Consider the following 25,035-nt stretch of genomic DNA (forward strand, 5'->3'; position numbering starts at 1 on the left):
TTTATGATTTTTAGGGAGCCACTCAGTTTCAGGTTCTCAGGGAAACAAGTGTTAATGTCCTTTTCTTCAATGCTCTCTCTCTCTGTATTTTAATTCTAAGAAAGAAGGCATGGAAAAGCATAACTTGATACTGCTGCAAGAGTATCAAGACCAAGACAAATTATGGGTTGATGGGTTGGGGTTTTTGCTTGTTCTTGGGGTTTTGTGAGGATGGTGGTGGGGTTGTATGTGGTGGGTTTTTTCCTATCAGCTCTGCATATTCCTGATGCTTCTTGCCCCATGTAACTACTTGGTCAACTTGCCTTTGATGTCAGGCACAAAAGAACAGTAGTATGTTTTTGTGCTATCATGAACAAAGGACAGAACCAAATGCTTCAAGAAGGACAGACAGAGTGAGCTCTCAGGTTCTTGGCAACTTATCCCTCACACAATTTAAGGAGTGCTGCTGTCTGCTGCATAACAACAAATTGCTTTGGAACAACTGGTTCTAAAGAAAGAGCCAGTGCCTGAAAGAATTTGATTGATTAAAACAACAAATTATGTAAGCATCAGATTTACATTCAGTGGTGGAGCAGTTAAAGAGCTCCCTCTCCCATAAAAATCTATCACCTTTGGTCTATACTAAATTGTTTTAATTATTTCTGCTACAGAGTTTCATATTTACAACCTAGGAAAACAAACCCTACCCCAAACTATTTGCAGGCACTAGCTCACCTTTTTTGTGCAAAATGGCCACTTGGTTCTCCACTTGAATTATGCCTTAGATATTTTAGAAAGTTGGGTGAAGAGGCCGAGGGATTAAGACGAGCTAGAGTAGGAGAACGTGCAAGTTGACCAGAAGAACTTTTAGATTTGCCGACAGATTCGTTCACACCATATAGTGCGGATTCCAACCAGAGCGATGGAGTTGAGGTAGCACAGAGAACAACACAGAAAGAAAGGAAAGGAGGGAAAAAAAAATGAAATCCCTTCTCTAATCATTGAAATGGAGTTGGCATATGTAAATGAGACATTTCCTATGCTTTTCATAGTTAATGCAGCAACTCTAAGAAAATGAACCTTTTTTAACCCAATCAGCAAAGTCCCAAATTCCCATTTACAGGCTTCAGCAAGGCATTTCAGACTATAACTTACCAAAAAATGGCACTAACACCCCCATTTCTTTTCCCTTATATGTGCTTCTCCTTGATTTCAATGAGAAAGTCAGGCATATGATCAAGAGTTACAATGAATGAAAAGTGAAATACACAAGTATTTCAACAGTAATTGGAAAAAGCCAGATAGAAGGGAGGGAGAAAACTGTCATAAATTTAAGAGGGGACTGGAGATGCAGAGGCAGGCCTTTGAAGGAGGACAGCTTGAAGAATATTCATATTAAAGCAAGTAGTAGTTTGTTTTTGTCAGTAAAATCTAGATGGGCTCATTGAAAAGCTAGACAGGAGCCCCACCTCTACCAATAACTAGGCACTTTAAGTTACTTTTGTGTGCTATTTCAAAGCTACATATGAAAACACCAACTAGTAAGGTTTTCAGGATCACAGAGGCTACTGGATTTTTCTCTGTAAATAGAAAACAAGAAGTAGCATTTATTTCTACTGTTCACAGATCAAAACAACAAAAATGATTGCTTGGACAAATATAACTGAATCAAGTAGTTTGTAACATACACCGTGGAACTACACATCTCATGTCTTCTTTCCCCTGTGAAGCACAGAGGGCTAAAGTTGCTTTTAAAAAGAACACCTACAAACCTCCAAGGAGTGACACACTGCATCTCTTATCCATTAAGAGGACATACCTGGTATGCAATTATCATCCCCAAATATGCCCTCAACAAACAAAATCATAGCCTGCTTTTAATAAGGCTTACTTTCTTTTGTGAGGAGTCTCTGTGCTCACTGAGTGATACCTCATAAGTTTTCTCTGAGGAACAGATGGTGATGATTCCACAGGCCCCAGAGACTCCTGGCTCTCTGTTGGTAAATGACTGAGTGTGTTTGCTCGCCTCCGAAAGCTCTGCTGGGGCAATGGAGCAGACTGCTCCAGAGAGAAATCCTCTGTGTTGCTGCAGAGATCATCCAGTGATCCAGTGGTCTTGACAGCATTTTCTGCAGGAAGTGTAGGAAGTCTGTCTTTCTCCTTTTCACACAATGGTGGCTCCTAGCAGTGCAAGAAATAAGGTCAGCAATATGTGGGTTTAGAATTTATCTTTGAGATTGCAGTACTGTGTCATTATTCACATCCCACAGACATCTGCTTCAAACACACACATTTTTATCAAGCTAGTTCAAAGAAAGATGTTTGATGTTTTATGTCCTTGTTATTCATCACTTAGGCCAACAAAGCAGAGCTTTTATTTTGCAGAGAAAATGTTGAGTAATTTTGAGAGTAATTGTATTTTATACTATGTTGAATACAACTCAAAAGACATAGGGTCAGGACAAAATGGTGACATTTGGCTAACAGTGAAAAGGGTGGCATTGCAGAATGCTGTATCTTTAGCAACCCAATCTAACCATATAATATTCCTCTTGTCTACCTGCAGATTCACACAAAGAACTTAAGCCTATGACTAGACGCCTGTTTCAATCCCAAGCCATGCATTTTCTTTATTCCTCACCTTGTATGTTTCCTGCAGAATCAGCCATTCTTTCAAAAACATAAGCAGAAAGAGCAGACTCTTGTTTACATGGCGTCAGGAGTCTGCAGGTGAGCAGGCATTTACAGCAGAATCAATAGCTGTATATCTAAGCCTGCAGTGCTATGCTGCCTCCAGGGAAGAAGACTGGCTCCTTCCCTGCTGTTTGTTTGCATTGTTTTATATAGACTAAAAGTTTTCTAGCCACACAAACAGGGAAATTACCTTCTGTCTTAGTTTTAAGTTTCTTGTAATACAGTTCATGGTCTAAACTTTCAGGACTAAAACCAGTCATATTAGGATCAGCAGCATGGTCATTATAGCACTTGTTTTGCTGCACACTGTTGTAAAATTCAGATGATGTTATATAATGTTTTATTTCACATATACTCACATATTCATACAAAATATATGTTATATACAGTACAAGGCATTTCTAATTCAATAGCACTTCTCTGGTTTATAACACAGGGAATAGAATGAAAAGCTTGAAAGCAAGTTCAAACATTTCACATCTGACCATATTTCATACTTGCTTAGTTGTTTCAGAGAATATTTTTGAAGTGTGTAAATATGTACGATTATCCCAGGCTTTACTTACTTTATTTGTGCTGCTTAAGGTACTGGACATAGAGGTGTCCAAATCCACAGAACCAGACCTGTCCAGTGGACCTCTGGCTTTACTGCCCTGTAGCAATAAAGCACATCAGCAGTTAAGATTATGATACATAGGGCACACCAAAGAGATTTGGGTAGCACAGTTGAGATCTGTAATTTTCACAGATAGTATCAAATTTGATTTCCTGAAATACCTAAAAATACCCTTTTTCCCTATGGGAAACAGAAGCTTCATTCAGGATAGTCTCTGTCAATGTGAAGGATCCTGTAGAATTAAGGAATTCTCATGGGCATTGATGTGCTTTCCATGATATGTACATAATCATATATTTCACATGTACTAGAACTACTGTTTAAGAACCTTCTGTATTAGGTACTTACCAAGATACAGAAAAATTAAAAGGATGTCTTTTACAAAGGACTAAACCCATGTAAATTTAATACACAGGAAAACATAATTTCTGGTATTACCATTCAGCATCTACAAATCAGAAAGCATTTATATATTTTTATATCATTTGAGTAATGTTGTTGTGTAACTAAGAAAAGTATCCGATGAATTCTGATGTGCTAACACAACTATGGAACTTGTATCTTCCTAACCTTAATTCATATAATTTTTTAATGTTCTGAAGTTAAAGCTTTGAAGTTTTATTCCAGGTAAAATATAAAATGTTGTCATTACTCATAACAGTGACTATCTCTCTAGTTCAGCCAAAACTTCTGGCTCCAGATCTGATCAAAGTCAGGAGTTTCCATCAAAACAGCAATGGCAGTGAAAATGCAACCAGTGTACAGCTACGCTTACATAGGCAGTTTATACCAGGTCAGGACAAACTGAAGAAAACTAGAACAGTACTACAGCTAATATAACAACACTAACATTGTATTTCATATCCTGAGCACAGTTGCAGTAGGATTTTATAGGGGTGAATTCTAGAAATGCTGTCTGGGAAGTAACAAGAGGAGATACTCCAATATTTTTGTCACTGTGACTTTAATAACCTTTGGGCTAAGGTCTGGAACGCTAACAAATATGATTTTTCTATCAAATAAACAAAGCAATGACATTATGTTCAAAGACAATAAACATGAAGATACTTACACGTGATAAAATACTTTCAAAAGATTCTGTAAGAGACCTTTTTGCTTTGTTCTTTAACATGTCTAATCTGAATCTCGAAGCACTGCTGGACACTTCATTTACAGCATTCTCAGCAGGAGCTTGTGAAGCCTGCAAGTGTTTAGAAACAGAAATGCAAAATACTCAACAGCATGGAGAAAATCTCAGTGAATGGTCTGAAGACTTCTATAACCTGTATCAATAGTTATCAAGGTGTCCTCACCTTGTCATGCATTTTTCTCTAGTGATACTTGCACTGAAGTTTAACAAACTATCCTAAAATAAGGACAGGAAATCTCTTAAAGGAAACAAGTTGAGTGAACTAGCATGCTTCAGAAGAATTGCCATTTTAATACAGATTTATGGCTCTACTGACAATTTTTCATTTATGCCAATGTAGAATTGTACAAATTCTAATTGTTTAAGTGCAGCAGATTCGAGATTTCTCATGGATTGCCTTTTCTTTAACCAAGAAATTACTCAAGATCTCATCATTAACAGAAACTCTCAACATTCTCCATTACAGCCCATTTTTAGTGCTGGTGAATACTAATGCAGTAAACATAAAAACAATACTGTGATACAAATATTACCATCCAAACCCAATATCTGCAGTAGAAACCAGAGCTCAGTTTTCAGTGCTGTTTTGGGAGGTTCATCTTGAAGCTGACAGGCACCAGAGCCCTCTCTACTTGTCCCTAAATTCAGAGACCTGAATGCTTGATCTGTGCAATTAGTACTGGGTAGGTGAATGACATATAACCATCACCAAACTGTCCCGCCTAGATGTAATTTTAAAACATCCTATTTCCAGTATGACAACTTTACAGGCTCCTGTATTTTCTTTTTACCTTCTATCCTGGTTATGCCAGGCCAAGGTTAATTTTTGTAGTAATTGGGAAGGGGCATGGCCAGGACCTGAAGGACATTTTATACCATCTGTCATTGCTGGAGGGAGGGGGAAAAGGTCTCTCTTCAGAGAGAAGGGGCTCCTTCCAGTCAAAAAAATGTGTCAGGTGGGAGCCTTCCAGTACTGTCTATTACTGGGGGATGGATTCTGTGTGAATAATTTCTTTTCTTGTACCCTCTGTGACTAGTATTGTTGCTATTACTGGTCATTTTCTTACCTCATTGCTGTTTCCAGTAAATTGTTCTTATGTCAGCCTGTGATCTTTGCCTTCTGTGCCTCCAACTGTCCTCTCCATCCCACCACAGTAGGTGCCTGGCTTGGAGAGTCCTGGTGGGGGCACTGAATGGAGAGTACCATTCCTAAACCACTATAGCTTCCCTCATTTTATTCTCCAAGAGTAAATCAGATGCTGCTTGCTATTACATTCTTATGAAAAGACATTTATTTTCAATATTTTCTTATTTTTGTTAAACAAGATCCATGTAGTAGTATCACATTTAATCTTTTTTCTCCACTCATTTAAATATATTTTTTAAAAAGGCAATGAAAAGCATGAAAGTGAATATGCAGAACAGAAGGGAACAGGGACATCAGGGTGTGATGGGTTAATGATTGCTGAGACAAATAACAGTATGTGTTCAAAGTTATCTGCTATTACACAGGAGGCCTGGAGATAAATGATCAGAGTAAATATAAAATGTTATGCTGAGACAAATGATAGATTATGGGGAAGTCAGTTCTCTTAGAACACTGGCATCTTTGCAAGTGTCATATTAACCAATTTGTTTTCAGGAACTGAGCAAACAGATTGCAGCAGGCCTTAGATATTTTTAAATAATTGAAGACATACTTCAGTACTTCATACTTCATACCTAAAGATCTTCTCACTTTGTATATCCCTATTTCCAAGCTGTTTGTGACTGACCATCAGCTAGCAAAACACCAAACAAAAATATTTTAGGTATGATGACAGAGGACCTCAGGCAATGTTTCTTCCTCTTATCCCACAACTGAAATGCTTTTTTCTTAAAAGCATATTTCTGGTGAGATGCCCAATACAATAAATCAGAGAGTGAAATATGCAATTTTCCTTCTGTTTACTCAGGAAGGTCAATAATTAGTTAGTAAGCTATAAAAGGAGAAGAGATTAACAAAGTGAAAATACAGTAAAGGATGATTTGCTTCTACTTTCCTAATTTCTTCACAGGTCTAATAACTGTCCATGTATTTATTTCCTAGTTTATATCACAAATGGCTGACAGCAATCATCACAGTGGAATTATCAACCAACAGTAGAGGGACAGTCAAGACTTTTAAAAGGGTCTAAATAATTGGAACTGAAAGTTTCCAGCGAGTGGATGGAATCCTTTTTTAAATACTAACCTCCTTGAGTTGTCTCAAGGTAGCTACTCACAAACCAAGGCATCCAAAACCACTAATCCCTTTGGAAAAACCTTAACTGTGCTGTATAAACAGCCAGTTAAACAGCACTGGCTAATTTATTCTCTGATAGAGAATAAAAGGTAGCTCATCTCTTTGGACATGGATAAGAGTCTCTGCTGCTGTTTCTGCAGCAATCCTCATCATCCTAAGGCCACTTCAAATGGTTGTTTGCACACAAGTCAAACTTTCAGTCCTGAGTAAATGTAATAGGCTTTATGACCAAATCCAATGTGGTGTCATTACACTGACTCAACACTGATGAGTCAGCAAGATGGCAAATACCACAGATGAGGTGACAGCAATCACAAATTCATTATACATTCTCTCACATATATTGAATTTTCTTTGCAGAGAGAATCAATAAACAGTTTAGTAGTCTGTCTTGTTTGCACCCCTGTCTCCTAGGCCTGAAATCAGACTGTACCAGGGACCCTCAAAATTTGAGATATCTGTTTTGTTACATGACAATAGTTTATGAAGCATAAGCAAACCCAGTATTCACCACTGCTTACACACTGAAGTTTCAAATTGCAAGTGATGCAAATTTGCCTTTGGAAAGACATAAAAATTGAACGGAAAATTTTTTTCCTGGCTTCTTGTGGAAAACCAGGGCACTGGGAATATTTCTCTGTCTGCTCTGGGGTGCCCTCACCCCCAGGGGAGCACTGACTTTGACCCTCATTCATGGAGAAAGCTTCCTAGACTTCAAGATAGACTAGAATCCACAAAAGTGTGAAATAGATTATAGAGAGTAGTGTACGTGTATCACTTGGTGAGAAATTTAGGTTTTGGTATTTTTAGTATGTTCTGGATAGAAGCAAGATGGAGGGCACAGGGTGTCATCGTCCTGGGTTTCTTCTTCATGCTTCTTCTTCCTTCTTCTTCATGGGTTTGGGTGGCATTTTGTAATTGGGCAGAAAAGTCCACATTGCAGGGTCTTTGGGATCAGTTATTGGGTTAAAAGGGAAAATAATCTAGGTCAGTTCTTAATTGGACAGTTTAGTCTTAAAAGACCTTGTAACAAGAGATTGTTGGCATTTTATGCCTTCTGGTGAAAAGCTGCTGAACACACAGTTGTGAGACTGTTTTACTGATAAGAGATAATCAACACCTGAGTCTGAACATGAACTAACAACCGTCTCAAGTGCCTTCAATTCACACCCAGAGAAACCAACAACTGGTACCCCCACAGCTTCTCCTTATATGAACTAAAATTGAATTATTAAACTTACCTGTTTTGCTTCTCCAATATGAACATGGTCCTTCTGTTTTTCTTCATACATGTTTCTCAAAAGAGAGATAATCAGCTCATTCTCTTTTTGTTCATTTCGAGGTCTTAATTTCTGTAATTGAGAACACCACAAGCACAGTAATTATACATTTGTGTAACAGTTTGCAAATGTTTACACTTTTCATTTGTCACTGTAATAAATCATGAATGTAGGAACAAATTTAGTCTGTTAGTGCTACTGCTCCAGTCCACCAGAGGACACCAGTGTCCCAGACAAAGTACTAATACAGCCACAAAAACACTTGACCTCACTTCATACACAACAGAATTTACACCTAAGACAGAAGACAACTGTACAGATATTGAACTGCCACAAGCAAATAAAGACTTTAAAAAGATTTTTGCCTATTTTTTTTTGATATAAAGAAAACTGAATCACTGTAGTTCTGAGTTTGTAGCACACATGGAGCACTGTCCTAGAGATAGGATTCACAACACCTCTAGAAATCCTTCACACTGGGCATTTAGGTTTTGGGAAATGACATAGGTCTTTTTTAAATTAGTGCAACAGGTGAACCTATTTATCTATGCTGCATTTTATTTCAATCTCAATTATTGTAAGAGAAGATTTTAAAACAATTTATTAGAGAATTTAATCCCAGAAACTTAACTTTAGAAAAACATATGCTGCCTTAAGCCTGCTGATATAATGCAGAGGATACAGTATGAATCAATGCCAAGGTAGCACATTAGAGTAATAAAAGTACCACAGGAAGACAGTTACCTAAAAATGTGAATCATGGTAACAATACATGGATCTGCAAGAATGCAACATTCCAGGCTGTCCAACTGAAAAAGTTAGCTGAGAAAGATGGGCAGGAGATTTGTACTTTACCCTTAGTTTTACCAAGTTAATGCTTTGCAGACCCTCACCAGAAGCAATTAACAGTTTCCTGTGACTACTAGAAAGAAGCTTTAGACTGTGTGCGGAACACTAAAAGGCAACAGTGCTGCTAGCTGCCCTGTGCTAAGAAATTACTCAGCTTATGGAATTGGTTCCACAGAGTAACTTCAAATTTGGTACTGAGTGATAAACTGCCACGTGGAAACACACAAAGAGACTGAAATGACTCAGGAGAGGAAGGAAACATTACTTTTTAAAAAGTCTGACATTTCTTAATCTTCAACAGTGTTTCAATCCCAATGACATTTCCTACAATCTACATCATCTATTTTAAATCCAGCTATGCTTTCCTCGGTCCTAAAATAGATTTAATTAAGGAGATAGAAAGTTTAACTTCTTTAGTTAGTTTGACAAGAATTAAGATCTAGGATAAACTTTAGGCAAGAAATTTTCTCATCTGGGAATATTACAGAAATTTGTTTTGGTCCAAGTAACAGTTTCAATGTCCTCACAGTACACATTATTGCCTTCACCCATAAAAAATGTGTTCAGTTTTACTCAATGAGAAGGCAACAGCTCCATGGAAAGCAAGGAGTATTAGGGGAAGAAAAATTAGTAAAACAGTAATTTACATCAAAAACTAAGTTTTTAACAGCTCTAAAAAAACAACTGAAATTAAAGCACAAGCTGGCTAACAGTCTGTTACGTAAAAAAATGAATGATTCACAAAAAATTAAAATGACTTTTGTGTTTTACACAGATGTTAGCAAAATCACCAGCTGCTTTAAAGTCTTGTAGGAAACAAAGCTTACCTGAACCTCTTCAAAAACAGAGGCCTGTTCCTGGTTATTTAGTGTGGTTAGATGCTTTTGTAGTTCCAGTTTAGTCTTAGAAGAGGGCAACCCTACCAAGAGGAACAAAAATGAACAAATTAGAGGGTCAAATTTTTCAGAATTAATCAATCACATAAATATGCTGACAGTTTAAGCCAAAGCTTTCAATTTGAGCTGGCCCATTCCATGATTTCATAAGAGGGCATTAGAAAGAACTCTAGGTTAATTTGAAGCTACTACTAACTCATGCCTTTAAAATGAGGGACATGAACTCTGCAATGAGGAGATTTACTGAGCACAGACCAGGATTATACTCCTAGCTGAAGACTCCATTATGAGAAAAAATAAACCCACAATCTACTGCATTTTAGCAGACTGTTTTGCTGATGTTTCGTGCAGTGCTGCTTGGATATTGTTTATGGTATAAACAGAATTCCCTTTCATTTTCTCTAATTTCTATGTTGTGGGCCCTTCTGAAAACAAGTAAATTTATTGCTTGTTAGTGAAGGTGTTACTTTGCCTTTTGATGAAAACATTTATTGACAGTCTAAAGCAGACTACCCTTTCATTCAGATTATTTTTTTTTGTTCTCTTCCTGGATTAAATTTCTTTCCTCTATTTTCTGTGGAAAAACAGCAAACCATCAACAGTATTGTGCACTTCAGTTTCTGATCATGGAATATCTCCTTCAGAAGCAGATGATACGATTAACAGGATGGCACAATTGAAGGCATTAAGGGACATTGGCCTTTAAAAAGCTTCCCAAAAATCACAGCTAGCTGAAAGCCAAAATAGAGTGAAAGTAGTTTTGGAAGTTGTCCAGTTTCATCAAATTAGGCAGGTTTTAGTCCAACAAGTCACTGCCACGTGATCTGACAAGCTGCTGTTGCCCTCTATTCACCCCAAGCATCACTTAAATTAACAAAATAACAGTAAAATTTGCTAAAACATAAAGAGATTTTTTATGACTTGAACATCTGTTTCGGGTAACAACTACAATTCTAATTTCTGCATTTCCATGAAGGAGCAGACAAACACAGATATTAAAAGCATACTGTTCAGTTCCTGCTTAGTGATAGCATAATCCCAGTATCTAAGTGTACTCAATAGGACAGCAGGTCATAGCTATTGCAGCTTCTACCCATCAGAGGTTCCTTATCTACAGGCTTCTGCATTTATTGGGCTAATAGAGCCAAACAAGCGGCAACTTGCTAATGTTTACACTCAGAAACAGATTTTAAAAGTTCAGCTAAAACACAATAAAGGAGCTTACCTCTTGTTAGAAAATTCTTCTTACTTCACAGAAAACCTGATATCACAGCCCTCTAAATAAAAGTACCTGGCTCTCAACTTTACACCCCAAATCCCAAGCTCTTTTTAAGCACTAATTTCCTTAGGCTTTTACATACTGTCCCCCAATGAAACTGCCACAAAAAATATTCAACCAGAAAATTCTTTAAACCTCACCTTCTATCTTTTCGCAGAGTTTATGCAAATTTTGCATAGGACACCCTTCACAGAGCTGGGGCTGTGCCTTGGAATTCTGTTGCACAGCAGCCACAGTGAAAGCCTGTTTCAATGTCATCATGATTTCATCAACCTGAAAAGAACAGCATTAAGAAGAACAGAATTTCACTCTTCCACTGTTTTCCTTAACACAAACACAACAGTCTTTTAGAATAATACTGCCCTTGCTTGGGAATGTGCTTATGACTAAAAACCCAAGCTCTTCGTATGTTGGTTCTGTGCACAAACACATAAGCACAATAAAACTCACCATGAACTCATGTATCTTCCAGACCACACAATTTTATTACTGTGGTCTAATGAAAGATCCTACCCTCTGTCTCAAACCCCTTTCTTGTCTATGCTCAAAAAGCTTACTGCAGTTGTTATGCACTGGTCTTACTTAGAGTACAGGAGTGTAGTGCTGACTTTCAGAACAGGTGGCCTAAGAGAAAACTCTCCCCAAAAAAGAAGCATAAGGTCTAACTTAGTTTGTGAAATGAAGATTTAGTGGATTTTAAAGAGGATTTTTACTTCTGCCCTCAAAACAAATGAAAAGGTCTCTTGCAGACAGCTATATTAGTTACATTTTTGTATTTCTGAGTGGAATAAGATTTGATGACATTCAGCAAAATACAGACCATAGAGCAATAGAAGACATTTAGGGTCTAATATTCTATTTGGCTATTCTTTTCTTTCACTTACCAGTGCTTCATCTGTACACTGAAACACATAGCAAACAAAGTGGAAGCCTCCATTTTCTGAAGACTCTCTGCAGATGAACCCAAAGTGATCCACATGTCTAATTCCCTAGGAAAGAAACAACAGCAATGAAACAGCCATACCTACTTTCAATGTTCTGTACCTGTATTTCTTTCAGGAAGAAAAGAACAAAATAGCATTACATATAGGTCACTTATCTCTGTTAGAGCTACATTAAAGACATCTGGGCATTAAAATTCTATCCTGTTATAGAACCTAATACTTCATGAATCTTTAATTTCAATTAAGTCAGACATTGTTTTATTTTTCATTTTGTTTTTTATGGATGAATTATAAAAGACCCATACTGCAGACCCAGAGATTAATAAATTCTATTAAAAATGTACTTTACTCTGAAATTTTCAGAATATGTGCCTGCACGTTTAGTGATGAAAGCTGCAATCGTCAAATTAAAAAACAAATTAATTCGTGGAAAACAAAACCTACAAAAGAAACCAAAAAAATCTCAGGCAGAAGGACAGAGAAACAAGCTCTGTGGCAAAAAGAACAGGGATTAGGAGCGAGTGAGGAGTCTCTGACACATACCTGCCCACAGTGCGTGACATATACTACCTCTGCATTGCAGAGGACTGTCCTCATTTAAACGCATGTAACTTATATTCTTGAAAAGAAAATATTTTTTTAAAGTATTTTTCAGATAACTCTTCCATATAATTTTTCTCCTTTCATTCTCACTTCTTGAAAAATATGGCTCAGAGATCCCAAGATTTGCACAACCGTGAATCATGCTCACTGCAATCTCAAACAAGAGTGTGCTCCTGACCAGCGTGTTCCTTGTAGCTAACGTTAGTCATCCACTGCACACAGGAGTGAGTCTTCATCTCAGCAATCACAATGCAAAGCATGAAAGAAGAATAATGGTCTTATAAAATTACTGATTAATTAGCAGCTTTAAAATAGCAATCACTGAAATTGCTGTTGAGAGAATCCATGCGGAGTGCAAGGAGAGAGGATTACAAGAGCATTCACAAGTAGAGAATATTTAAACAACAAAAAAAGATAAAAAGAATACCCTACAATCTTACCTGAGAACAAAAGGATATTTCTTTAAAGCTTTTCTCAATTGCGACTTTTTTTGTGTCAGGACTGATAAGGTAAACTTCAGACTGGCCAATCTAAAAAGAGCAAAATAAATTGCAAGATGCTAAAAAGTAACATTACACTTCTTTTTGTCCCACTATAAAATGTTTCCTGAATACAGATCCAAATTTTTTTTCTACCTGTATATTTATACCAATTAGCATATTACTACCAGAAAGAATACTGAAACAACACTGATTTGGCATTGAGAGCTCTGCACATTATGGCACTGAGGTTTAATGAGACAAGAAAATAATGTTTAAACAGATGATAGCAATATTGTATCACAAGTAACCTGCTTTGCACTGAGAGAAATACACTCACACTCCCTCTTCCTATTTTCTGCAGTCTTGGAATGTACCACAGTCACAGAAGCTACTTAATGAGACTGCTTTAAAATTTAAAGCCAAGCGTGTACTTCTTTCTGTAGTCTACCTAATAATTTTTGTGAGCTTGCTTTATTTATTTATGGCACTTAACTCAAAAACTATACAAATGAATTTACTGGAGTATATTTTCTAATGTAATTTAATCTGTAGGCCATTAGTACAATCAAAAGATGATGCTAAGTATTGATGGGCAAAGGGCATTTTTATGGTGAAACTACTGTTTTCATTTTTTCAACTTCTGGCAACATCTTTGTAAGATAGTAACAAAAAAAATTAAATTCCTCATATTTTTATAGCATGTCAGAGAATGCTAAAAACAACTCTCAGATTTTAGGAAGGCAGGCAGAATTTGGATCCACTCATGAGTATGACTTGGAGAAACCTGCCTCAATCAAATCAAAGTACCAAATCCCAAAAGAAGCACACAAAACCATCAGCAGCACCAATGTAACTGTACTTTCTTAAGAAATGGGAAGGGACAAATCTCATGTGTGAATAGATTGTGTCAGATGTGCCACCTCTGTATGTCTAAAAATGGCCCTGTGCATTCCTTCTACCTCTTCTTTCACTTCAGCCACTCACAATGGTTCTCCCCAGATGCCTGCTGGTTTCCTTATTTAGTCCCTGGGGCTGATCTTGCATCTGTTGATGGGGCTATTCCTCCCAACACCTACTCAGCAGCCTCCTGATTGCTGCTGTCTTCCCCTCCCTGCAGCAAGAGGCTCCTTCTCATTGCTCAGTTTCACATAATTCTTTCACATTTGGCCCTTGGGCAGTAGTGATCATTTGAAGTCAACTGAACAAGAGGAAAAAATCCAAACCAACTAATCTCCTCCCCCTCCCCCTCAATATGCACAGCCAGGAGAAAAACCTAAAAGTACCCCCTCCTCAAATCCTGAGAAACTGGCTAGAAAAGCAGTTCTTCAGGAAGAAGACATGAAAATCAGGACTGTTTGAATCAAGTGAGGAGAGCTGCCAGATAATTAATCAGAGTATTTTTCACACCTCATGCATCAACCAACCTTTGCTTCAATCCTGGGCAAAATCCAACTAAATAAGTGAGAATATACCAACCATTTTTTTCCTCTGGATACTAAGCTACTTGAAAGCACTCCGTATGTAGCCACACACAAACTGATGAGACCCAACCATGCTGCCTGCATTCCCTGACTCAGAACCTGCTGAACACTGGGGAAAGGCAACCAACAAACTCAGCTCTGCCATCAGCTGCTGCCTGTGGATACTGAAGGCACAAACTAGAGTTACTTCACTTCCTTATATTCAGCTGAATTTAGACTGGCTGAATAGAAAAAGAATACAGCTGTGCATACTAAACAATATTTTCCCAGACAGAAAGGACAGAAAGCAACCCAAGACACAAAGCCAGATCAGCAAACCCTCACAATTCTGAAATGTGGCTGCCAGCAGGTGACTGGCATTATATTCAGACTGAAGCTGCAGGTGTCTTTGAGAACTGCCGCATCTATTTAATATAAATTAAAAATTCACTCACTGGAGTAAGAGCATCTGGACCTACCCAGCCCAACTATAATCTCTCTATTTCTAAAATATGTGCCATGAATCAATAATGGAGTAACGATTTATTTAAAATTAGGCATTATTATTACAAAGGGTACTGTATTTTCTATGTGAAATACATGCTCAGGGGAAGAAGGTGAACATGGATGGCTTTCTTTTTACTAGGGAAGAAACATCTCTCCACCTTCTTGCACTCACTGTTTGATGTCAGCCTGCCACAACCAAACAGAAGCTTTAATTCAGGTAGAGCTGACTACGACATTTTCTTCATGCTACTTTTTACAGATATAACACAGTGGCAATCCTCCTCAAGGATTTTCTTTCCCTGCTTTAAAAGCCCTGTAATTGCACACACTCTATTACTGGCCTTAAGAATGCCCAGCTCCAACAGCAGCTGATGGATCCAAGATGACCTTAGGAGAGTCAGTCTTTGCAGAATCAGCTCCAGGTTTGTATTATGCTCAGAATACACAAGCTAAGTAAAATATAGCTTACCATCATGAGGATTGTAAGAGGAGCAAATACCACATTCCTTACCTGCTTCTCAGTTCTTAGAAAAGAGTTTTGCTGCTCACCTATCAAGGCAAGGGCATTGCTAACCACACCAAAGCAGGGCAGGAGTGGAAACACGTGTGGAGCAGCATAGGAAGCTATTCCACTACTACTTCATCTTTACACAAACATGCTGGCAGCAGGAGCACCTTCATCAATTACACTGCTTATCATGGGACAAAGTCTACTAGCTCTCAGTCATGGTTTGGTCCTTCTGCTCTAGTTACAGATAATTCATTTCCCTGGAAATTTATTTCTGAAGTTACTAGCTAGTGTAATTGCATTCTGCAATTGCACAGCTACCTACTAACTTGCAGTAACTTTCTAAAAGCTTTCTTTAGAAGCCCAAGGTTTCAGGTAGTACTGTTTTAAACTATTTAATATAAACTTATTTAGAATATGTAAGCCAATTCTCACTAACAAGTAATGCTCTCCAGAGAAACAGGCAAGTTTAAGTTAAGCTTTGGTAATTGCAATTAAGTTATCAAAGAAGTAACTGCCATCTGTCAGAACATCTGCTTTGGTGTCTGCCACTCCAAACTCCAAGATGTGAAAACGCCACCCGAAGCTGCAAATCTTGCTTTACCGTAAACAACATAGTCCGGTTTTCTGCAATGTCAGTTGGCTGCACAACACTGTGTCCATAGATGAGCTGACTTTTTAGGTTCAGTGAAATTGCATCTTCTTCAAAAGACCTGACAAAGCTGTTACTCCTAAGGCTTCCCTCTTGGAAATCCTTCTTAAAAGCAAAGGAACGAAGTCCAGGTTGAGAAAAAGATTTTCTAATTGGCCTTTTTTCCTCCTCTTCATTGACCAAGGGCTGGAACACAGACCGCAATTTGCTGCTGAAAGAGAAACCTCCAAAGTTATTGGCAGTTTCATGTTGCTGGGATGATGAGCTGAAATCTGAATTTTTTGTACAACTTGCACGATTGAATTTCTCAATGCATTCATCTATGAGTGCTGGAGGTGCATTTTTATGTGCTACTGTTACCCGTCCACAGAAGAGCACCTCAAACTTTTTGGTAAAAGGGTCTTCAACATCTGAGAGATTATTCTGAAACTCTTCTTGACGGGCAATTTTTCCAGCTTGTCGAATAGAGCTTATAATCTCAGGCACCTATAAGAGGGGGAAAAAATTCACATTAGCATCTGGTATTTTATGACAAACAAATTGCAAAATTAAGAGGCTCCCTGTTGTGATTTTCCTGGAAGGATACTTTGATTTAGTTTCAAAAATAAAAGACGAGTTGAAGTGATCTTGCATTTATTAAAGAGACACATTTCAGCAGTTAAACAGTGAGAAGAGGAATTTCTCATTTGTCTCCTTGCCAGGAGTTCATCATCATCAACACTTTGTCAAAAGAACTTTATCCCTTGCAATGCTCTTCTCATCTTCAGTAAAACTTTTGCCACTGAAGCAACCTTTATAATGTGACACATTCCAACCCAAAATGAAAGATAAAAGTACTTCAAAAAGTATACAAGGAGCCATGGACTAATTAATTGGTAAAGTTATTTAATCTGTTATTTTTCACTCCCTTCTCTTACTCAAACACTCATGTCATGTAGGTTAATGAGTCTCTTGCAAATTTGCTTTCCCCTTCATAATAGCATATTACATTGTTATGGCAGTTTGGTGGGGTTTTTTAAAATGTAAAGAGCTGTATTTTTTAATAACTATATTCATTATTTTACATGTTCATTTTTATTCTACTATCCTAGATGACACTTTTAAATATTATTACCTCACATACAGTATGACTTGCAGGGCAACTGTATGAGACAGCAGTCTGCTACAGATCACAGATGTTGTAATTAGAACCCAAACTGCCATGTGACACATGAGGGACAGTAAACGGTCTCAGCTGCTGATATGGTAGTGATAGGCATATGCTCTCTGCTAAGCTGCTGTGAGGCCAGTGCTTGGTTACACCACTCTGCTTTGACTGACCCAGGAGATTAAGGTCCTTCTGCAGTCTGTGCTGCTCCTGCGGTAACGAAACGTGTGAAGCCACCATCTATGATTACAACTGCTAATTCTGCCAGTTTTATTTACCAAATTTAGTTTGAGAAAAATCCACGCAAACTGTGCTAATTTCCTGACAAAACAGATTTCCCCTGTCAAGCATCAACTGGAACTCACTTTACTTACAAATTTTTGGTTGCAGATAGTACAGAAGGAAGTCCAGGAATGTCAGACTAAATTAGCAGCCCAGAAGAACCACCTCCCCTATGAGAAAAGGCATCTCTAAACCTAAAGAATATTTTGGAGACCTGGCCTCTGTTTTTTTTCAGACATTTTTATGGTTATCTATTGCTTAATCATAATGCAGTAATGTGCATAAACCAACTGAGGAAACAGCAAAGGACTTTGAGGGGAAAAAAATCTGAACTGTGAAAATTGAATGAATATTCTGGGTGCTCATGAAGACCTCAATATTATTCCTTTTATAGACAAAGAAACAAAGATAAAGATACGGATAGATAGGCAGGTAGGTAGGTAGATAGATAAAGAGAGAGAGAGAGATACATAGATATTCACATGCATATAGCAGGTGGATTTAAAACAGTAACACATTACAAAATAGGAACTCAGGAAGCATTACTTCACCCTTCAGCACAAGGCATGAGTCATTAGCTAATCTTTCAGCAAAGACAATAGGGAAAAATGGGCAAGAAAAGCAGGATCAGGAATTTTTAAGTCCATTCTCTGATATGTCACAAACCAGTCAGAAAGCCTTGGGCTCAGGCAGCTTTGTGCTGAACTTCATCATATGCAAGAACAACATTGAGGGTATAACAAATCTTTAGTACCTTAAACAATATGCATTTGCTCTACAGTGAGTTTAAGGTCTACCTCAGTTTTATTTACTCAACACTCCTTCACAGAAACAATTCTGAGTGGCATAACATATCAGAATTACAGTAAAATGTAAAACTTCATTCAACTCACATTTGAAGCTGCAACTGCTTTAGCAATTTTTAATAAACATGTTTTACTCTTGTGGGAGTGTCTGGACTCACCGGCCATGGGCAATTTTGCTACTGAGCTGCCCAGGATACATGCAGAGACCAGCAATCCCACCTCCACTTTTGCTGAGGCTGCAGAGGCAGCAGCAAAGGACTGAGGCATATTCTGAACTCTGCTTAATTTGGTAAAGCCAGGAACATCAGCTTCCAAAAGAGGATCACTATCTCAACCACAGTTAAGCTTCCCCAGCTATACACACCTCAATGACTGTAAGGACAGTTTCCAGCAGTGCAGGTGCTGTAAGGGTTACAGCTGAGCTAAAGCCCTGACAAGGCATTAGGGATCCAGCACATCTATGCACTTACTGAATTTAACTTCTTCAATGTTTTTTGTTAACAAACACATTGAACATTGACAAAATAGCCATTCAAAATATTGTCAATAATACTGACAAAATATAGCCATTCAACTATGGCTATATTTTATATACAGACAGTGCTTAGGGAAAGACACTACATCACACAGAAGGACTTTGCAGTAGTTAATAAACTTTGTGTCTGAGGAGACCAAGCAGGCCTCTTGATGAAAAATCAAGGGGAGTATTTATTTATTTATTTTCACACATGCTAGGGCTTGAATCATGTCATTGATAAGTAACAGCTGGCTTCCGTGCTACACTCACTAAAAAACACAGACTCTTCTGTTCTCACTTACAGACCTAAAAAAATTTTCAGCCTGCTAATAAAATTTTATTACTTATGATTAGGCAATTGATGTAGAAGCAACAGAAGCAGCAGATCATCACCTCACTTTCCTGCGATACTTATGTATGTTAAACATTTATCTATTTTTATTAGTAAAGACAAGTTCCATGATGAATAAAAATACAAATCCAAAATACTTATTGCCCTGGAACTGCTCTTTGCCTAATCAAGATTTGTGCTCTTTTTATCTACCTGTACCACTCCAGACTTTTTATGCAAGTATGGAAAATGAACAATCCACTTGCCCTCTGTATCCTCTGACACTGGCTCTCCAAGTGAACAGGCCTGGATGCTTAGTAAATAAACATGAAGTAAACAGTAGTTAAAAATAATTATTTCAGGTTACTAGAATAAAGATATAGGCTTTATCTTGGCAAATGTTTATTAAGCACAGCTGGAACATTTCCAGATTAAGCAACATGCCACTGGGTGATCAGTAACCACATCTCTTGCAAACCACCAAAAATTAATTAGGATGTAAACAGAATCAGGTTTTATGGCTCTTCAATTTATATCAAAAAGCAGCAAGGATGAAATTGCTCCTGAATTAAGTTAATGTTGCCGGGAGTCTTTTAAAGGCTGTGGGCTCTTTCTGAACACAAGAATTAGATACACAATATGTTTACATAAGATATATTATATACACAAGATATTTATCTTTTTTGTTTAATTACAAAGGTAACTTAATTACAAGCTGGCATAGGTTGCCCAGAGCGATTGCAGAGTCTCCATCCTTGTGGATAAGCAAACTCTGACTGGACATGGGCTGAGCAGCCTGCTCTGGGTGACCCTGGTTTGAGCAGGGGGCTGAACTAGATGGCCTCCTGAGGGGCCACCCTCTGTCACCCTGGGGATTTAGAGACCAACTGCTTTTATACATGCCTACTGGTAACTGTGCCTTCTAATCTGAACTTGCTAAGACAGTGGGAAAAGATTGTTACACACAGTTAGGATTTCTTCCTGCCATGGAAATACTCTTTTCTAGCCTACTTCTATTCTTAAGTGTTTTCTGACTTGTTTATTAATACAAATATATAATTAGTGGATAAAGATTATTTCTGTAGTCAGAAAAACCACTGCTGCTGACCTAAAATTATTTCCCCAAACCCACAAAACTATGTACAGAACATCAGTGTAAGCAACAATGAACCTTTACCAAACACAGCATTACCTTCTTATCACCTCAGGCCAAATACACCTGCTGAACAGAAGACACAAATGAAATGTACTAGGGAAAAGGTTTAGAGTGTCTGAATTAGATACAGAAAAAGATCATGTATCTATAACCATTAAAAATAACACTGGACTTGTGGGTTTTTTTAGAGCAGACCACATTATTTCTGCTATAATGAAAATGTTTACTTTGCAGAGACAAAGCAGGGAACTGAAATGCTGAGTATTCTTGTGACTTGGCTTGTGGCTATTCAAGCAAAATACAAACCAACACCTAGGACTTCCTAGTGCATGTTACTCAGTTACAAGACAAATAGCTACAGCTTCTATGCCATGCACCAAATAAATACAAAGGGCAGTAATTTTTAAGCATGCATGGGTTTGCTGCATCTGAAGAACAAAGAACAGCTCTTCCCCCTCACATAAATTGCAGTTGCATTTTTACCCCTTGAAACTAGCAGTCACCCTGAAAGTTTACATACAAGCATGTAAGAGGTCAAGGTCTTTATCCTGTCAGTAGATGTAAGAAAGAGTTAGAAAATATTTTAATGAACAGAGCACAGTAACAGCTAAATGCAACAGCTGACTTTTGGTAAATAAGACCAGACCAAAAAAAAAAAAAGATTAGTTTCTATTATACATTGTAGCTAAAAAAGCAAAACGTGCCACAGAAAAGAACTGCTAACACATCAGCTAGGAGGACTAGGAGAAAAAAGAAAAAAGTGGGATAATTTATTATTCTAGATGCTATGCAATGTTTATACCTGCAGTACAAATCCACCTATTTATACCTACCGGTCTCTGCATAAGGCTCAAGCACCAGCTCAACGATTTCAAGGACATAGGGGGTTTTGTTTAACCTAAGCCAGACCTGTGCTGACAGGAACTGGTCTTATGCAACAGACTCCAGAAACTGCTGGAGACTGAAAAACATTAGGGTCAGATTCTTAGGCTGAACCTCAGACAGAAGGTCTCATACCACCCCAGCTAGAACAAAGCCTTGAAAATCTTTCACAAAACTCTTGAAACAAGTAGATGTTTTGATGGAATTTTGCTAGCTTACTCAAGCAAGAGAGGACATCAGAATTATTTTTAAGTGCTTTTATTTGCTTTCCTTTCCTGATCAATAGAGCAGGCTCAATAAAATATGTCAAGAAATCTAATGCTGTTTGCTGTTAGTATCTTTCCTTCTTGATTTTAGTAGAGAGTATTACTATAGAAAAGATAGGGTACACAGCTATTTATGGGAGAAGCTATGTCATGGGAGAAGCTCTCTATTTGTATCAGGACAGATAGCAATATTTCTGTCACCTCTAAGTTATTTACAATCATGGAATATTTGTAAAAGCAGTAGAATGAAGAAATTAAAATAATTTTTTAAACATATTGTTTTTAAACATGTTGTTTTGTAAGCAACACAGATAAAAGGTAACATAGCACATTATTTACTTGCATTTTTAAAAAGACTGCATAAAAGTTTTTATTTCAGTAGCTTGATATGTAATAAAAAGCAGCTGGTCTGTTTTCAGCACACTGGTGGCAAAATAACTGTCCAGAAATCAATGCAGATCAGCATTTCCTGCCCTTACCACTCCTTAACCCACAGTAGTGGTCAACTGACTTCTCAAACACTTTTCTCCACTCATAGGATTTGAAGTTTGGCATTTTTAAACCAAAAGCATTTTAACTAATATAGTTTACAGATATTCTTCTTCTTTTCAATTGAGATACTGCAAAATTTCTCCTTCCAAAATTACAGAATTACTTAATTTGGAAGTGACCTCTGATGGTGCAGTCTCCCACATAAAGCAAGGCAAACGTCCAAGTTAGATACAACTCCAAACTTTGATGAGATGCTGGGGGTCACATACAGCTAAGTCCACATAGGAACACCAAGACAAAATTTTCTTAGTCTCTGACATTAGCAAAAATTCAAGGTAGAAAAGAGTTATAAACTTTGCAGTTCATTTCTATTTCAGTGAAAGGCTTTTTATATTCAGGTCTTATCTCAAGTGTCTTCACATGCTTTTTCTTCTTCTGTTATCTTGCTTAGAGACTGGTCTACAGTCTCCTACACCTCCCTGACTTTTTCCAGTCATTAACTTCAATTCTCATTTTAAAACATTTTAACCCATTGACCCTTAATAAACAGATTTTATTTGATTTTTATTCCTCCCACAAAACCACTTTCAAACCCAGATTTAATTCAAGGAACAACAGAGTTCACAGCTCTTCCAGCCCTGGCTGATGACTGTCCTTGCAAGCTCCTATCAATTCTGTGCATAGCAAGTGCACCAGGGGTAAAACTAAAGTTACATTCTTACCAACAGCTCCCCAAGTACTTCAGACTGGCAGGTGCACAGAGAGACAAGTCACCCTTACTCCATGACTTCACTTCTCAACACATATGAACCAAAATTTTGCTGCTGTATCCTCACTGCTCATAAATCAGCTATAAACTGTGCCACTCTTAGCAGCTTCACCAGCCACACACATTGGTCCAGCACATTTCTCTCTATAGTGCATAAGATGCACTGGGTGTCTCACTTAACCAGGGAACTCATCAATGTCCTTTGAAAAGGAGAACAAGTTGGAGCACAGCCAGAGGGATGAGAGGGGTAGCCAGGGTAACAGCCAGCAGGAATAACCACAGTGCAGGTGTGTTACTTAGGAAGGGCTGTGAAACCCACAAAAAGCAAGACAAAGGTGTTGTTTCAGCCTTAATAAGGGAGAATTCAACAGCTGAGTATCACCATGGGCCCATGAAAGGAAGAAGAGTCATACACATATTTATTTGTGGGCATGGTTTCCTTAGTAAAGTTTGAATGGGCATTATACAGAGAAAGGGATAAGTGAGGGTGATAAGGCTAAGACTCAAATTTTGCAGGGATGCTTTAAAAAGCTGATGAATCTGCACTAAAATTCAGAGGATATTCTGTGTGGGGCAGAAGAGAGCTCTCTGTTTAAATCTAGTTCTTTTTGACCTGGATGAGAGGATAAATGCCACTAGCATTGTCTGAGATGACTGACACAGTAAGCACAGTAGGCTGAAGAATGGAGCTCCATGTAGCCAACACATACTCTTTACAGTTTACATATTATCATGAAGAACTGTAAAGAGGATAGACTTCCCACACACATCAAGTGCTAGCTCCAGAATATTGCTAAAGTACTGCAGATTGATGTCATGAGTACTGTATGCCACTTTCACAATATCACATTCCTTTTAATATCACAGGCAAATCTCAGCCTGAGAACATTCCTCATGATTCCTCAGCCAGACAGAAAAGAGCATACTTTTTGCAAAATCATGTGAGTTTGAGAGCACTCCATGTAATTTAAAGAGGCACATAAAGGTTTTCTTTCCTTTTGGAAAAAAAAAAGAACAACAAACCAGTATTTGCAGAATCTGTTGATGGAGTATTGTAAACAAGCTCAGAAGTAGAACTTAAGTGTACTCAGTACTCTATTGAAGTTGGACTGCTCTGTTTGTGATGGTGCTTTCTCCTCAGGAGAGATGCATCATGTTGCTGATACACTTAAAGGGTTTCTTAGTTTCTTACACGTGCTTTTAAGGCATACCTTATTTGAAGCCTGTAATACAAAAAAAGCTGGCTACTCTCCATGAATAAACTTCCATGTCCTAGATTGCTTCTTACTTTTAGACCCTTCCCCATGAAAATGCATGACCCAAAAGCAAACTGCAGTTGGCAAAATGTGTGTTTAGAATACCTCCAAATGCAACACCACCTGACTGGTTCAGAAGGGGCTGTTCCCACAAGGTGTGCTTTTGGGAAGAATACAGGTATACTCTGCCATACACTTGGTGTGCTTATTACATAGTGTTCACTAATTCATATTTGCCCAGTCCTTTCTGTCCTTACAATAACAACCATTTATTTTCATCCTGCACAGTTTTATCAGCTCCTCCATTCAGTACCACAAACTTACATGGAACAACTGTGAAATAAATGAAAAGATATTTCAAATAAGGCATTAACATCTTCAGAAGTATTTTCTCCATATTTTGTTTCAAAGGTTTCTTTTCACACAATTTCACAAATGAAAACAGTATTTCTAGTCTGGTCTAGTTGCTGTTCATACCTACAGAGTTCCTGGCTCACATTTTATAAGGTGAGTACTGAACGACGAGGCAATATCTGTTGTAAAGCAATGCCTAGAAATATCTGTGCTCATTCATTATCAACAGAGATGAAATCCTTTTTTCTGGGAGAGGTGCAAGATGGAACTGCAAGCAGCTCCCTTCACAGGGTTGAGACAGGTTTGGGACTTTGCTGGAGGCTGTGGGGTGGGAAACAGAAGGAAGCCTAAATAGCTTTAAATAGCTATAAATGGAAAAAGACAGCAATGGCATTTCAAAGCTTTCAGTACAAGAGTTCTTTTCTGTTTTGATTTTTTTTGAGGCAGGGTGGAGAATTTGTGTTTTATAACTGAAAGGCAATATCAGGACTTAAAAAGGAAATTAGGTAGTAACTTTTTTTATGAATTATTAATCAGATTAAATTTCATTTGTACAATAGCATACACAGGCTCTCTCTTGGTCTCCTTTGTTCC

General features: G+C 37.8%; 1 protein-coding gene across 9 annotated transcripts in view; it reads right to left on the bottom strand.

Moving 5' to 3' along the window:
- The window catches only part of TBC1D1 (TBC1 domain family member 1), a 99,897-nt gene that overhangs the window by 35,002 nt on the left and 39,860 nt on the right, over positions 1-25,035 (bottom strand). For 6 of the 9 annotated variants that reach the window (XM_063157430.1, XM_063157433.1, XM_063157428.1 and 3 more), the window contains 10 exons: positions 16,136-16,669; positions 13,015-13,104; positions 11,912-12,016; positions 11,168-11,300; positions 9,680-9,771; positions 7,965-8,075; positions 4,362-4,490; positions 3,240-3,326; positions 1,871-2,160; positions 715-843 (listed from right to left, as the gene is read on the bottom strand). In XM_063157430.1, coding sequence (XP_063013500.1) covers positions 715-843; positions 1,871-2,160; positions 3,240-3,326; positions 4,362-4,490; positions 7,965-8,075; positions 9,680-9,771; positions 11,168-11,300; positions 11,912-12,016; positions 13,015-13,104; positions 16,136-16,669 — 1,700 coding nt within the window. The remainder of the gene's footprint in view (positions 1-714; positions 844-1,870; positions 2,161-3,239; positions 3,327-4,361; positions 4,491-7,964; positions 8,076-9,679; positions 9,772-11,167; positions 11,301-11,911; positions 12,017-13,014; positions 13,105-16,135; positions 16,670-25,035) is intronic. The other 3 variants (XM_063157432.1, XM_063157435.1, XM_063157434.1) reach the window with 3 other exon arrangements.

This window comes from Melospiza melodia, chromosome 5, assembly GCF_035770615.1.
Source record: "Melospiza melodia melodia isolate bMelMel2 chromosome 5, bMelMel2.pri, whole genome shotgun sequence".
Lineage (NCBI taxonomy): Eukaryota > Metazoa > Chordata > Aves > Passeriformes > Passerellidae > Melospiza > Melospiza melodia.